Source organism: Anabrus simplex, chromosome 1, assembly GCF_040414725.1.
Source record: "Anabrus simplex isolate iqAnaSimp1 chromosome 1, ASM4041472v1, whole genome shotgun sequence".
Classification (NCBI taxonomy): domain Eukaryota; kingdom Metazoa; phylum Arthropoda; class Insecta; order Orthoptera; family Tettigoniidae; genus Anabrus; species Anabrus simplex.
The window spans coordinates 1,091,141,213-1,091,158,058 of record NC_090265.1 but is presented as its reverse complement, the minus strand read 5'-3'; the positions used below and the strand labels follow the sequence as shown (position 1 = coordinate 1,091,158,058).

At 39.4% G+C, this 16,846-nt stretch overlaps 1 protein-coding gene across 9 annotated transcripts in view; it reads left to right on the top strand.

Annotated features, from left to right (window-relative positions):
• Nucleotides 1–16,846, top strand: part of sw (short wing) — a 207,023-nt gene that overhangs the window by 99,464 nt on the left and 90,713 nt on the right. For 7 of the 9 annotated variants that reach the window (XM_067137238.2, XM_067137237.2, XM_067137242.2 and 4 more), the window contains one exon: nucleotides 9,740–9,787. The exons of the other annotated variants lie outside the window; for them this stretch is intronic. In XM_067137238.2, the coding sequence (XP_066993339.1) occupies nucleotides 9,740–9,787 (48 nt within the window). The remainder of the gene's footprint in view (nucleotides 1–9,739; nucleotides 9,788–16,846) is intronic. 9 annotated transcript variants of the gene reach the window in all.

The window sequence follows — 16,846 nt, the reverse complement described above, 5'->3', positions numbered from 1 at the left end:
TATTTGTCACCATTTCCATCCTACCATTCTAATAGAAATTGATTGTAGGGGGATTGCTAAGATTTATATTCCTATACATGAAAAAAGAAAATGCTGATGGATGTTGCTAGGTTTATGTACCTTGAAAGTTCAAAACTACTTTAATAGTGTAATTGGTATAGGTTATGCAACTCTGTAAATGAACTTGAAGGGTTGAACCTCCTCTGAAAATTTAGTAGTAGTTGGTGCTCATTACCTCCTGTGCAGGAGGATTTAAAAATAAGTAACCTAGAACATAGATCTTTGATCTTCCAGGTCTTGCTTAAAATTACAGGACTACTGTAGATAAAGATAAATAAAATTGCAGTTGTAACTTTGCATTTCAAACATTTTCCAAGATTTCTATAATGGAGAATGAACACAGAGTTCACTGAGAGTTTAAGGTTCAAAATCCTCTTTGTTCTATATTTCTGTGGTCATAAGAGGATTTTCACACCTGTAGTGATATGTTGTAGTTGAAACCTTCTGTTAATTATGAGCTGGGTTTATATTTGATATGAGTCTTCCCTTCATAAACTAAATGACCTTTTATTTCCATTTGAGTTATTATTAGTACTTAAAAATTCTCCGTATGTAGAAGTAATAGTCCATAAGTAGCACCACCACCTTCTCGAACATCTTGCTTATAGCAAACCCATCAGAAATGAGAGTATCTGTTTTGGGTCATTGTATCTACCCAGACAATCCTGAATGAAATTTTCCAACCAGTCATTGACAAAAATTAAATTAGCATGGCATTGAATATAATAGCAGTCAATACAGTTCCGGGGCCTGACCATGTAATCGTCAGAGTAATAAAGGAGCTTATGACATCATTGCAAGTATCTTTGAGAATTCTCATCACTGGGCAAGTTCCTCCCTGTCTGAAGATAACAAGGACTGTCCTGATTTATAAAGGTGGAGACTTGAATGAAGTCTACATTTGGAGGCCAGTAACAGTAGGTTCTGTTATTCGTAGGATTGTCAAGAAAGTGTTAAATATGCATATTAGGGGATATGTAACATTTAACCCTCACCAGGGGGTTTATGTACTACTCCCGGGATGCATATCGATACTACTATCCTCATATCAATCCTGAATGATTGAACTCAATAGCAAAAATGTTTGTATCATTTCTATCGATATCTAAAAAGTATTTGATGACATTGGACACTATCACCTAACCAGAACACTTTTAAACCATATTGTCCCTTCCCAACTTTACCAATGCCGTCATAACTCTCCAGGAGGGAAATTCAAGACAAATAAAAATCTTTGCAAGGAGAGACAAAATCAGTACTTCTTAGAAGAGGCTTCTGCCAACTAGCAACAGACCACATGCTTACCAAGTTAACAGAGGAAACTGTGAGTACCTATCATGGATACTCCTTAGCTCCATGTTAGGAGAGTGTAATGATGATGAGTTCTGCTGATGACATTATCATGGTGGGGAAAACAAAGAATCCACTTGAGAACACCCCCTGTGGGTGGGGGACACAGACGAAGAATACACCCACGGTATCCCCTGCCTGTCGTAAGAGGCGACTAGAAGGGGCGACCTAGGCGCGGATATGGATTGCGGTTTGGTATTGTGTGTTGGACCCCCTGTGGATGGGAGTTCTGAATACATTCACAGGTAATTCCTGCCTGTCGTAGAAAGTGACTAAAAGGGTCATATGGCCATCGGTCCCCTCTTTACTTTTTATTGTTTTTAGGGTTAGTTGTAGACCAATTCAAAAGTCTTGATGTGCGTGCTGCTTCGAGATGGGTCTCTTACATGTGAGATTACGCCTGAAAACCCGCTTATAACCACCCAGCAATCTTGCAGGTGGGAGCGTCATGTATCCGTGCAGTTGTATCCGCCTGACAACACGTCCCCACACAGCCGAATGCCGGAAGGACATATTATTATTGTTTTTTATTTATTACTCTGTACTCTCTATGGGGTACATGCTATTGTGGGTGATTGGAGGAAGGGAGTCCTAATGCTCATTGCCTCAGTCATTCCGTATTAGGCATCGTCCAACATCAGACCCTGGGCAATACTGGCTACGACCAGGTGGGTATTGCCTTGGCTGTTTGGTTCGGCTACAGAGGTCACTAATTGGAGTGGGTGGCATTCGGGGAGGATGATTTCGGGCATGGCTTCAATATGTCTACAACCTGCCCAAGGTGGTCCATAAAGTTAATAAAGTTTGCAATATGCAGTATTTATAAATGTAGGCTTGTTTCCTAGATTTAGTATTGTCAACTCAGTTCCAATAATAAACTCTAGTAAAGACTCACCTCTTGCATTGCAGTTCGTGCTGCCCCATGCTATGTGGTGTGAATTTGCATCTGCTCCAAGGTCTAGGTGTTCGCCTTTCCTCTTTGCGTTGGAAACTAGGTTCTGAACTTCTTCTGATGGGGGCAGGTATGCAGAGCTTATGGGTATTTCTCTGGGTCCCTCCTAATTTCCAAGTTTAATTTTGGCCACGGTTATGTCCCGTGAAGTGTTCCTGCAACATAAGACATTTTAATTTCCTGTTCACAAGAAGACATGTTCTGGGTATTTCCGATGTTGTATCGTACATCAGCTTACCTGTAGATTCCGCCAGTCCTGCTACTGTGCCCTTGACTACACATGGCTCTCGAATAAGGGCCAAGTCAATAGCCTCGGACTTGAACTTCCTGGCGAAATTGGCCAGAGCTCCTCTTTTATGCTGAAGATAGGCCTGGAGGACCTTCAGCTCCATCTTTATCAACATTGGGCTTCGTTTTTCCCCTGATGACTTGAAACTTGATCTGCCTAAGTCCGAGCTTGGTCTTAAGGCTTCTGTTTTTGAGCTCTTCAAAGTCTCTTTCACCAAGGCTAAAACGACTGTCCTTCCTGTCTTATCGATTGAAGTGGCATTCAGCACTCTCCATTCTTGTGTTAGAAGTTTGGTATTGTGCTGATTGATTCTGACAGCAGTCTGCTCTACTGGAGTTTCCTTGGCTTCCCTTGATGTAAAATTTTTTGAAATTGGTTCTTTATAAGCATCCATATTTCAATCAGTCATAGAGTTTTTGCCCCTTCTATGGTCCTGAGCGTCGTTCTCACCATTTGTCCATCCAGCGGTTCTCCCCTGGCCCGAACCTAGCCAGGTTTGTTCTCCCTTCAGTAGGCCTACTCACATGGTCTCTACTAGGCATTATCATGACAGTTCACATCCATGACTTTCCCCCTAGGTCGGGATTGCCCCTTTCCCAACCCGCGGCTCGTCCAGGCTACGTAGAGCAAAGTGATGTGTTGGTTCCAGCACCCCGCAGTGAGCCTTTACCTCAGTCACCAGCCCCACTTCACCTGAACTACTGTATTACCCATGTGGAGGAACCATGGATGCCTCTCTAGCATATGTGGGCGAGGCCTCCACTTCCAAGCCTTGACTTGGGCTAGTAACAATCACAATGCCTCAAGACTTTTTCTGGCAATACCTGTTTTTGGTCTGCGAGAGGGTATTTTATTTCCTTCAGACCCTCCAGACAAGTCCAAAAGGCCCCCTTATCTGCGACTTGGGATGTGCCTGATAGGGGAACGTGGGGAGCTCTACTCTTACCATGTACGGAGAGTTTCTCTTATCAGTTGGCTGGCAGGTGCACCCAGCTTAACTGCTCCCGTTGACTCGTCACTTCCCGCTCCGCGGCATGGCAACAGGGACAGCACTTTGCTCACTTTATCTGTGCATGACATGAGATAACGTATACAATTAAGAAAATAAGAATTAAGAAAATTAGTAATTAAGAAAATAAGCCCGTACCTTATGACAGGAGATATTGGAAATGTTCTCCTTCTGCATCCACATATTTCTGGCATCGTCATAGGAAACTCTGATTCACATGCATAAGTTCGTCTTATGTAATCGAGGCTATTTCTCTCTGGATATATTTTTCAGTTTGTGTGAAGGTTTGTCATACACTTTTTTTTTAAAGCTCCCTTGTATAGTTTCAATTTTAATATTTTCGTAGCCCGCCATGCTGAGCTCTTCAGAACCTCGGCTTCTTGTCCAAGTCGTCTTAAGAATTTTGTAGGTGTATGTTGTAATCTTTCTGCGATTTCCTTTACTGCTACCTTGTTAAGTACATGTTTATTAAGACTTCGCTTTTTAATTGAGTGAAGAACCAGTTCCTATCAATTTGAGTTTCAGCACATTCTCTCTATGGGGAGGGTGTACACCTGGGAATTGTTATGAATCACCTAACTTCCCTGTGAGACTCTGTTTTCACATAATTATCATACATAAATACCCTTTCCTCTACCGTGTACACATATGGAGGGATTATGAGAATTATACCCCAAAGTAACACTTTACAACTCGAGAACAGTTGGAGCAAGAGTTCAACACTTAATACATGTTCTATGAATGGGCCTGAACCGCAAAGTGCGGCCATTCCCGTGCTGTCGCTGCGCTGTGTAATGGGAAATGATGAGTCAACAAGAGGCAGATAAACTGGGCGCGCCTGTCAGCCAACCGATGAGACAAACTCACTGTACTCACAAATAGAATGCTGCCAGTTATTCACATTGGCACTAAGCAGCCCCTTTTAGTCAACTCTTATGCCAAAACAATAGTTACTGTGGATATATTCTATTTCCTACCCACTCTGAGGGGTGGGGGTGGTGTTGCCTGTTGTGGTTCTTTGAGGAAAAATGGTTGATAATCAGTACATTTTCACTTTTTCCTTCCAGTTTGCATGTGAAATGGTCTGCAGAGAACCAATGTTGATCATTTAGAAGGAAAGTTTTTTAAAAATTGTTGTATGGCAGTTACTCTGTGATTAGTTGAATAATGAAATGCTGTCTTCAGTTAAATGCTGCTTCGATTTCAGTAATTACCATTAGGTCTAGTTGTGTGGCCATATAGTGTCTACAACACCTTTCTCTCTTGCAAAAGTATGAAACGGTGAGTTACTTGTGTGTATATCTCATCAAAGTTCAGGCTAAAACAGTAGCACTGAGTTAATTACTGGTAGTTCATGTTAGTAGATTAATAAGCTATATTCAGTTATACAGAGTAGAAAGTATAAAGAATCAAAGATCTCTTTGATAGAAATGTTCACTTTTCACTGTTTATTGCTATTTTGTATGGCCTTTGGTATTATGCAATACACTGATACATTCCAGTATCCCTGTGATATCTTTAGTAAATTTTCTTATCCACAGGCCGGGCTGAGTAGCTCAGACGGTTAAGGCGCTGGCCTTCTAACCTCAACTTGGCAGGTTCGATCCTGGCTCAGTCCGGTGGTATTTGAAGGTGCTCAAATACGACAGCCCCGTGTCGGTAGATTTACTGGCACATAAAAGAACTCCTGCGGGACTAAAATTCCGACACCTCGGCGTCTCTGAAGACCTTAAAAAGTAGTTAGTGGGACGTAAAGCAAATAACATTATTATTCTTACCCACAGGAAGGGCATCAGCTCATACAAAATGAGTGACCACAGGGATCCTGAAGGAAAAATAATAATTCCTTACCCTGACTTAAAAAAATCCAAAACATTGTGTTTACAATACATGTACAATAGTAGTTCATTCCATCTGGAGAGTTCTTGTAGAGTCCTGACTTGCTTGTGGAGGTAGTGATGAATAGGAAAGAAGACTTTCAACACCTTACTTATTGCAGTTCATGCCTAGTAAATTTTCGTGACCATTGTGCCAGTTATTAGAATGTCCCTAATTGGCACTTCACACAAAGGCTAACATTTCTGACTGAAATAATCCAGGTCCATAATTTGTTCAGAATGAAGCCATATTTTTCAGTGTTGACTCAGTTAAATGCAACTTAAAAGCTTTTCAGTCTGTTGAACACACAAGTTCAGTATTTATATATTACACGATAACAACTGTTACTGTGTTCAACAGACTGAAAAGCTTTCAAGTTACATTTATACAGGTTCATAATGGTCAATTTCGCTATTTAAACGCCTTCAGATTGGTGTCAAGTGATCTATGGTACCTCAGCATGTCAAATGTTAGCTTCTCAAATATGGAAATGATGTTCGATCCCTGCTAGAAGCTGGGATTTAAGAACACACTGTCCATTGGCCAACTCAAGTCTGGACAGTTTCTTATCCATTCATTCGACTGGAATTTAAGAGCAACGTACTGTCCACTGGCCAACTCTAATAGGATGGTTTCTTATCCATTCAGCTAACTGTTTTAATGAATATAGGAGGAATTTTCTCCATTATGCAGACTTCACTGTCCTGATCTCTACTGATGATAAATGTGTGGGGTTTTATCCTGCACCCTTATGGGCAACTTTGTCAGAAGAGGCACTTAACCATACTCTTGTGAAGAGAGAAACAGAGAGAGAGAGAAACAGAGAGAGAGAGAAACAGAGAGAGAGAGAGAGAGAGAGAGAGAGAGAGAGAGAGCGCGCGCAATGCTGCTAGACCTAGTTATTCCTGACCAGCATTTCCCTATCACTTCGTAGTTGATTAAATCAGATATGATGATACTTTTCAGTCGTTTTTTTTCTCTCTCTCTCGACGTTGTATTCTGTTATGTACACTAATGTCCATTAAAAACAGCACACCTTGAAAGACTAGAGATAGGAAGTTCATATTCACAGGACATGTTCATTAGTATGTTCTGCAGAAACGATTAGCATTTCAGTCACCTAGGTTCATCATGTGTCCTTTTGCCTAGTAGACACTGGGTCTTCCATGGGCACTGATAACTTGTCCCATGCGTGACTGCATTGATGCGTATTAGGCGTGAATGGCGTCTTGGGGTATAGCCATGCATGCTGCATTCATCTGGTTCTACAGTTCATCTTTGGTGGTTGGCATTTCACCATGTTGCACACATTTTCGATTGGCGACAAGTCTGGCGATCGTGTGGGCCAGGGCAACAATCTGACATCCTGCGACGACAAGAAGGCACGTGTTTGTGAAGCAACATGTGGTCGCGCATTGTCGTGCTGAAATATGGCGTCTGGGGTCTCGTGCAGAAATGGTATGGCTTAGGGGTCGCAGGAGGTCAAACTGGTCACAGTGCCCTGGACACGCACCAACTGTGATTTGTGGTAGTACCCAATAGCATCCCACACCATAAGATAAGGCCTTGAGTTGACGCTGTATGTCTTGTGCAAATGCAATCAGTGTGATGCCTCTCCCCCTGTCTGTGGCGAACCAAAATGTAGCCATCATTTTCAAACAAGCAGAGCCTGGGTTCCTCCAAAAACACTATCTGCTGCTATTCCTGTCCCCAGTGACGTCGTTCCATACATCACTGCAATCTAGCATGTTTATGCACATAAGTCAAATAAATAAACGGTGACAGACTGTCATTCCTAATAGTGTATGATGTGTTAGATTGTTCCACTGTTGCGTCATCAAGGAGGATGCAGATCTGTCCTGTAATGCCATTCGGATGAGGTGTCGATCTTCTCAGAGAGTGGTATGTGTGGTGCGACCAGACCCATCTCGCCGTGTTCTATGGCCTTCTGTGAACCATTCTGTACACACGCGTTGCCCTGCCGACACTTCATCCCACACGAGCAGCAATTTCCCGGATGGATGCATCATGTTCTCTCATGCCAATAATGCGCCCCCTTTCAAACTCATTTGACGGTATGGTTCTTGCATATGTCTGCGAGTCATCCTGCTCAAGTCATACTGAGCTATTGCTTTCAGTTTATAGCGACAATGAGAGCTGCAGGCATATTTTACGAATTGGTGTTGGTGCGCCGAGATATCGATGTGGACCTTGAACTGGAGGGCTGACATGGTTCAAATACTAATCATTTCTTCAGAGCATACTAATGTACATGTTCTGTGAATATGAACTTCCTTTCTCTAGTCTTTCAAGGTGTTCTGGTTTTTATGAACATGAGTGTATATGGTATCCGCATTTCAGCTGAAATTATCAGATCATAATCCTCAGTAAAATCTAAATTAAAATGATCTAATAAAAGACATTGTATTGACCTGTGTTAGCTGGTCACTACGAAACTGACTTATTTTGTTAATAAAATTCCTCTTTAGAACTTACTTTCAAAACTTATGGCAGTCGAATTGTTTCTCCTGTTTACTATTTACTGAAAATACTGATTTTAATTCAGTGGTTTCAGTCTGTGGTGACCTTCCATTTGTCTCTGTTATATGGGTCTGTGTTCCTTACTTAACTTTGGGAAAACTTTAGCTCAGCAATATTTGTTAATGTCTTCCTTGTCAAAGCCATGATTCTAAATCAAAGTGAGAAGTTCATGGTATAATTAAATGTAGCTTACCTATTCAAAAGCTTTTACTACACTGAAAACTTTATTCAGTTATAGTCATTTAACGCAGTCAGCGATATCTGATAGTGTAAATCAACAATGTTGTTTGTGTGCTTTACTCTCTCTTGAGAATGGCATAATTCTTGCCACATATTGCATAATCCTTCAATATTTTATAACTTTTAAGTAGAGTGAAATTTTCTTGTTTCTGTGGGATAATGACTTAACATTTAGTCATCAGTTATATTTTAAACATTATTATTTTTTAAGTCTTATAACTCTGTGATACCACTGAAATAATCCAGCCCAGAAATTATTGAATCAATTGGATAAGTTTTTACTTCTCTTCCTGCCCTTCATTCTTATCCGGTGTTATTACTTTGCTTGGTTTGTACTTTAAGCTGCTTCATATTTTTGCATGAACTAATTTTTATAGTTTAACTGCTTATTTCAAAACCTCCGAGTGCTTTACCACTGTAATTTGAAGTCATCTAAGTATTATACCATGGTTTCATTGGTTTATTTTTTCTGCACAGTGCTCATATTATGGAAATTCCAGTTCTGCGTCTTCAGACTTGATATGTTGATTGATAGGATATGAAAATCAACCTTAAATTTTATTAAGGTAGATTAAGGGATCTATGTTTGGAAGATGTTATGTATGTGTTTGTCTCTATATCTGAGCAGATATTCAGAGCTATTATTCTGCAGGCACAAAACATGATCTAGGAAGTTGAATAGATCGGTCCCTGTTTAAGTAGCCATTCACCTTTCAGTCCGCAGACCTGACTTAATATGCTGATTTTCTTGTAGAAATGTTCTAATCTTAAAAAGGTGTTTATTTTCCTCTGTGTGTGGACATTGTGCTTATCTACTCATCTAACTCAATGGATCATTGCTTTAAATATAAGCATGAAAGAGGGTAGTTTGTTGTACTTTATTGCTCCTGTTTGAAGGCGCGGTTGATCACCAGCGTCCAGCCAGATATCGCCATTCTAGTTGCCGCCGGCCCTTGTGTACGTATCTCACTGTCTCTTCACATTGCTTGTAATGAGATGGCTTGCTGGAGGGTGATGGTGCTAGTGTATCTAGTAAGTCATATAAGACATATGAAGCACTTTGGAAGCAAGTAGTTGGCTGTCTCCACCCTGACTGACAGAAGGCCTGATGAGGACTGCTGTGTGTCCTGGCTCTTTGGCTTATTGGAATATGAGATGGCTCTTTCTCATTGCTTTATCCTTTTTCTTGGTTTCTCTATTTTCTTTTATATGTCCTTCTCTGTCCTTTTCCTATAATGTCCACCTTTTCCTATTTGCCACGATTTCTGATGTGTTCACTGGCTGAATGTTGGTAGTAATCCCTGGTTTTGAAGCAGGGTAACTGGCAAGACTTGAGAAATCAAAGCACATATTTTAATATGCTAAGCATAATAACATTATCGTGGTATTGATTTGGTTTTTCTGTTTTCATCCTTTCAAGACGAGTACAATCTAAATCCTGGTTTAGAATGGGAAGACGAATTTACAGGTAGGTCTGCACTCGGACTCACGTGGCATGCTGTGGTGTGTGTGGGTGGAGCAGCGTAGTTGCCTGCCTGCTGACGTGACACTGGCATTCCAAGAGGTGGCCCAAACAAGAGCCTTAGCAGCATGATCAGGACCTTAGAATAACCTTTATCGTACTGCTAACAGTCGAATCATCTATTGGATCACTGAAATTATGTACTACAATATAAATTTTATAAGAAAGCTATTTTTACGCAGAGAGATCGTATGGTAAAGGTTAGTCTAGTGTAGTATAGTACAGTGAAAGCCATGTAGTATGTTGTTTGCATGGTTAGACCAAATTATTTTTCACGCACATTCACTAGAGTTGTCTGTCCTTCTTTTGATCCATCTAGTCATTGCTGAAGCACAGTGTTTTGTATTCTTTTCTTATGCTCTTGGTTTGGGACTCCTCTGACTCGCAAAGAAGTTGGATCAGTCAGACCTGATTCTTCTTGTGATTATTTAAGTTATAAGTAGTTATCATCTTATAAGAGTTAAAGTTATACTTTTTTCTTACTTTTCCTCTATTTCATTTTTCTCTTTCAATATGAACTTATATTGATTTTAGTGTTAATGTCAGTGAAAGCACCTGCACGCATGCACGAACATGCGTCCTGATGCATGAAGAGGGGGCAAGGGGCCGGGCATGCCTTGCATGCTGCTGCATACCCCTGTTTGAGAGAGAAGTCCTGGGAAGCTGCGTTAAAGTGTGGACATTATAACTTGAATAGATAAAATCGTATATCATTGGATGAAAAGAAGCTAAATTTTTAAGAACTGTAGTTGTAATTTTGTTAGTTTAGAGTCCTGAGGCCCAGTTGCATGGTACATCTTTAAGTGGAGATTTTTTTTTGCCATTGAAAGGCAAGTTGTGGACAGACCCTTATGTGCATCTCTTCCATACAGAAGGAAATAATTAAATATATAAGTAAATTTGTGTTTTTTGTTTAATAATTTAAAGATATTGATATTCTTATAGGCTATATTTAGACAGTGTTTAGATAACTTTCGTTGTAGACATTGTCAAGGCCATATTTTGGGTGCTATATATTTAACTCCCTCAAAATCTCACTCTGTCCAGCATGTTAGTTAGACGCAAGTGGAAAGATGGTTGCATTTATCCTAATGGTTAGGTGTTAGCCTACCCCTCAGTCCCAGTTTTTGATATGGGTTCATGGATGAGGTGAAAGGAATTTATTTGGCATGTTTTTATGCCTTTTCTGATACCAACCTCAGTTGAGGAGCAAATGAAGATCAAATGAGTGAATGAAAATGGGTAAGAAGGTGGAAGGAATTGGCTGTGGCATACGAATTGGAACTGTCCTGGCATTTGCCTGGAAGTGAAAATAGGAAACCACAGAAAACCATTCTCATGACAGTTGATGGAGGGTTTCGAACCCACGGGTCTCTTGAATGCGAAACTTGGCTCCGGTAGCACCGTAGCACGTTAACACATGCGACCACTCCACTGTGTTCCTAATGGTTAAATAACCGTTAAATAATAGTGCTTGAAGTAATTAGGTAGGGATAATATTAGATATCAAAAAGGTAATTTTTTGTGGCAAAAATTGATAAGCTGATTGATTAATTTTTCCAGATCTGTGTTTTGCACTCTTTGAATATATTTTTTCTTTTTCATGCAGTACCATATGCTTGCTCTGAGTTTTGTATTGGGTTTGTAAGTTAAAGCAAATAGCCTGTATTTAATTAAATGTTTAATTTACCAAGTGAGAAGAATTCACATTTTCACACTGGGCCTAGGGACAAAACCAAGCTAGATTGATGGATTACTATTGCTACATAAATAAATCATTCCATATTTTACTCATCTGTGTGATTTTTAAAATATATACACCAGAATTTTTCTGACACATTTAAAGAAAAAGGTAATAAGCAAATATATACTCTTACATTTTTTGCCTCCGCTGATATACAGTGTGTGTGGGAGAATGTTCTTCATTGAAGGAATATTTGAATGTTTGAAAGATTCTAATGGGACAGAATTACATAGGTGGTTTGAAAAGTTCTCGGAATGTACTAGAATTAAGTATCTTACCTCGGTGGAACTGCTTTTATTTTTCAACATAGTCTCCCTGTAGACTAACGCATTTGGTCCAGCGATGTTCCAATGCCTTGATCCCATCTCGAAAATGAGATTCCTCCAGGCCTGCAAAATACCTCTCCAATTCGGCTGTCAGTTCTTCCCTTGTAGAAAATCTCCATCCACCGAGGAAAATTTTCAGCTTAGGGAATAGACGAGTCTGATGGTGCCAAATCAGGTGAATAAGGTGGATGTGGCAACAATTCGTGCCCCAGTTCATGAAGTTTTGCCATGGCAATAACACTTGTGTGCGGCGGAGCGTTGTCCTAATGAAAGATGACCTTTTTCCTTGCCAAACCAGGCCTTGTTTCGCGTATCTTTTCCTGTAGTTGGTCTAGGAGGTTTGCATAGTATTGCCCCGTAATTGTTTGGCCAGTAGGAAGATAACCTATCAGTAGAATGCCTTTTGCATCCCAGAAAACTGAGGCCATGACCTTTCCGGTCGAACGCACTGCCTTTGCTTTCTTTGGTGGTGGTGAATCAGCATGTTTCCACTGCTTTGATTGCTGTTTTGTCTCTAGGGTATAGTAGTGGACCCAAGTTTCATCTGTAGTCACAAACCGGCGCAAAAAATCTTGTTGGTTGCACTGAAAACGGGCCAGACTGTTCGGACATTTCCAATCTGGTGCGTTTATTGTCCAATGTCAAGAGCCGCGGCACCCATCTTTTGGATAATTTTTTCATACCCAATTCTTCGGTTAAATATAATATACCTGTTCAGAAGGCATCCCTACAATTTCAGCAATCTCCCGCACTTTCAGTCGACGGTCCTCCATGACCATTTTATGCATTTTTGCGATAAATTATGGGGTCATAATACTTTTGCTGTCCACTACGCGGATCATCATTCAAGCTCTCCCGACCAAATTTAAACTCGCTGGTCCACTTGACAACAGTTGAAAATGAAGGAGCAGAGTCCCCCAGTGTGTTCTGAAAGTCGGCATGAATTTCCTTTGCTTTCATACCTTTCTTTACAAAGTATTTAATCATTGCTCGAATCTCAGTTTTTTCCATTGTCACAAATCACTACGCGGGAACAACGACAAAGAGTCGTCACTACCACACTCCTGCAGCTAGAGCACTGACGTGCCACGTGTTCACTCACAAAGGATGTGTGATTATCGCACGGGAACCTCGTTGCTCTAGCACCGACATCTAGCAGTGATTCCAAGAACTTTTCAAACCGTCCTCGTACCTCTTTCTGTGTGTGCGTGTGCGTGTGCGTGTGTGTGTGTGTGTGTGAATGTAGTTAATGTATGCTGTACAGGAAGATAAACTGTTAGGTTTTTTTGTATATCCTAAATTTTACAAAATTGGAAGTCTGCAATTCTGTGAGGAATTATGTATTATTTTTTAGTTAAATATTGTACATTGTCTAGTGATGTACTCCCACTTTGTTAGATGGAAGTGGAGAGTTTCGTGTATAATATTCGCTTCTGTGGGTTTCATTTGGTATTTTATTGGAAATATATTTTTAGCTCATTTAGAAAATGGGATAGCTAGTTAATGTAGGCATTTATATGTTTCATGCAGTTACTCTTTTGGGTGCAAGGAAAGTACATTTTCAAGTAGTTGGAGATATCTTTGCAGTATTTATTGAAAGTCTAAGCTGATTACTACATAATTGAAATGTTTGACTGGTTTTGACCATTGATGATGTCTTTTTGGTAATAGTGCTTTAAAATTAGTAACCTGAAGTAGAGCAATCAGAAACAATTATTCAGTTAAGTATGTCTTCGCCTCTGAAAAAATTACAAGAATTCCCTAAATACTGATCAGTATTTTGTTTTATATGTATTTAGCCCTTAGGGGTCTAGCACTGAAAAGAAAATGAAAAAGAACAAACAAAACACAGGCACACAACGCCATTAAGACTTCAGGAGTTGTGCTGGTGAAGGTCTTATTATAATCAAGCTCTGACACCTCATGTGGAGTTATTTTTAAATAGAACTCTGAGTCAGCAGTCCTTGACTATGATGATGATGATGATGATGATGATCTCAAAGGTCATCCTCCAAAGATATATTGGAGACTGAAAAGAACAGTTTTTCACTCATCCCCTGAATGTTGTCTATTACACAAGGCTATGTATTATTCCCTCCAGGGTTTTTGGAACTTAAAATAATGAATGAAGAAAATAGAATGGCTCAGAACAGTATTAATAAGAGAGCAACTGTCATAGATATATTGCTCAACTGTAATAAATTATTGGAGACTGAAAAGAACAATTTTTCACTCATCCCCTGAATGTTGTCTATTATACAGGGCTATTTATTATTCCCTCCAGGGTTTTTGAAACTTAAAATAATAAGTGAAGAAAATAGAATGGCTGAGAACAGTATTAGTAAGGGAACAACTGTCGTAAGTTTTCATTTGTAATTCTTTTCATGTGTATAATTGCAGATTTTATCGATAGAGGCTTAACTGAACGAACATGGCAGTCATTGTTGAAAGTTCTTCCTGTTGTGGAATTTGCTGAATGTTAGCCGGCTGTGACAGTTTAACGAAGAATGATGTAGAACATATCACCTAGGAGTATCTGTAGACAAAACAATTTTGCGTGTTATACAGAATTTCAGTAGTCGAATTGCTTTTGTGATGTGCAAGAAAGAAACTGGCTAGGATCATGTGCTGTGAGAATCCACAACTAGAAGAAGATTGATTTAATGAGAAGCTGATTTTTAATGATGTGGTTATGTTTCAGCTATATGGGAAGGTGAATGGATTCATCATAAGGATCTGGGGCACATAAAGATCCTCAGGCAATAGTGGAAAAACTTTTTGGAGAGTGAATGTGTTTTGTGCCATTTTTTTAGGTGTACTGTCATTTTTTCTTCACAACAGCAACTGTCACTGGTACCTCATACCTAGATATGCTTCAACAGTGGCTTTTCATCACAATTAGAAAGAGTGAGAATTTCAGCATGATTAAGCTCTTCTGTAATACTATTCAGATGTTCTGGTAATTGGATTGGATTTGCTTGTCACAATTTTCCTCTTCTCTTGTAGTCTTCCAGATAATCTGACTGAACCACATGTGGTTTCTTCATGTGCGGTTACATCACAGATATGATTTTCATGCCGCCTCCTATTCAGAGAGAGATGTTGCATTTGTGAGAAAGGATTGTGCATGCAGTAAACAGTATTGAGAGTGAGATACTGAGTTGTACTTTGCAAGAAGTAGAGTACTGCATTGCCAAGGGTGTGTATATTGAGCATATTGAGCACAGAAGGGTAGGTGAGTAAAATGGAGATATTCTCCATATTCTACTGAAAGCCATTCTCTTCATTTTTTCTTGTTGTGCTTTTGAGCTCTGAAACTCTGGAGGGAATTATGGATAACCTTATAAATGTCGTATAAAGGAGAGCATTGTTTAAATCAGCTCTGTTGAAAATTGAAATATTATTGACAACAATGAAATTTGAAAAATACTTCAAATTGTTAAACATTTTTTGATCTGTGCCTCATCTTCACTTCTAGGGGAAGGAGGGGCTGAAGAGGAACTGCTTTGTCACTTCACAAAGAGTTGTGGGATGTCATCTTGTATCTAAATAGTTAGCCTGTTACAGTTGTTTCCCTAACATGACACACCACAGCTATGAGCTTTGAGCATGATGTTTTTGGAACCTTCTTTGAGCACTGCCCTTCCGACACTCATGACACGTTATGGATGACACAAGAATGTTTTAGGGGTAATTGTAGTAGTTATTTTAAGGGGAAAACATTCATATTTATCAACTTTGAAACAACTTTGAAATATTCTAAAAACTCTCATTTAAGCTCTATAGTGCTCAGATTGAAATAACAGAACTGCAATGATTCTGCCTTGCTACCTCATCCATTTTTTCCTTTTTTTGTACCTCAGTTTGTTACCCATCAGTAGTGTGTGTCAAATGGGAAGTGTTTTGGCTTCAAAAGGCTACTCAGAATTGTCCAACCTGACGACTGCAGTGTTGTGTTATACTACCCACTCACTGTGCGGTGTTCCATGGAATATTTCACTGTGTTAAATATCGCTTGTGCCAGGCCAAAATATGTTTGTCATAAAAATGACCGTAGTAGAAACGTACTTGAAAAATACCTAATTTTAACCACCTGATCAATACACGACACTATAATCTGAAAATATTATTTATGAAAGAATAGTGGACATGTTTCAGTTCTTGGAGCCATCACCAGCATATAAACACTACAAACACTCAAATAAGATTATAACAACATTAAAATAGAGATGTGAGGAATGATTTAGCATTAATACAATTAAGGATGCTGCAGGGCATCATACAACCTTCAGGCGTGAATTTGTCCTTTATATTGTGTTTTGATGTCTTTGAACTTTATAATATATACCGTATTTGGCCATCTTGTGGTGATTCTATGAACTTTTCATCAGTGAACTTCCTATATTTTGTCTTGATTTTTCTTAAATATCATTACTGCTTCCATACATCTTTCACTCGTTATCTATCCGTATATGCCTGCACGCAGATGCCACTTTGTACTCTTAGGATTTAACAGAGTCTTTTTTTCATCTATTCTGGTATCGCTTATTGATGCAGTAAGTTCTACTTTGTTCCATTCATAAGCCCTCTTTTCCATTAATGGCACCTTTTCAAAAGCCAGTTCTATGATTGCAATAAATAAATAAATAAATAAGTAAATAAATAAATAGAAGGTCAGTAGGCAGAGCTAAGGTATGTACATATCTCTATAATTTATTTGTCATGTACAAGTTGAAATTTCACACCTCCCTAATAGTGCATGTTCAAAAAACATAGATCAAATTGCTTGATCATGGCTGTAGTGACTTGGTGTGGCTGCCGTGAATGTGGTTACCTTCTCTCCAAATACTTACCTGATAAATGCTATCATGTTTTATTTCAAATCCTGGAACATCTTTCTAAATAGCTTTATTTACATACACTGATGAATCATTA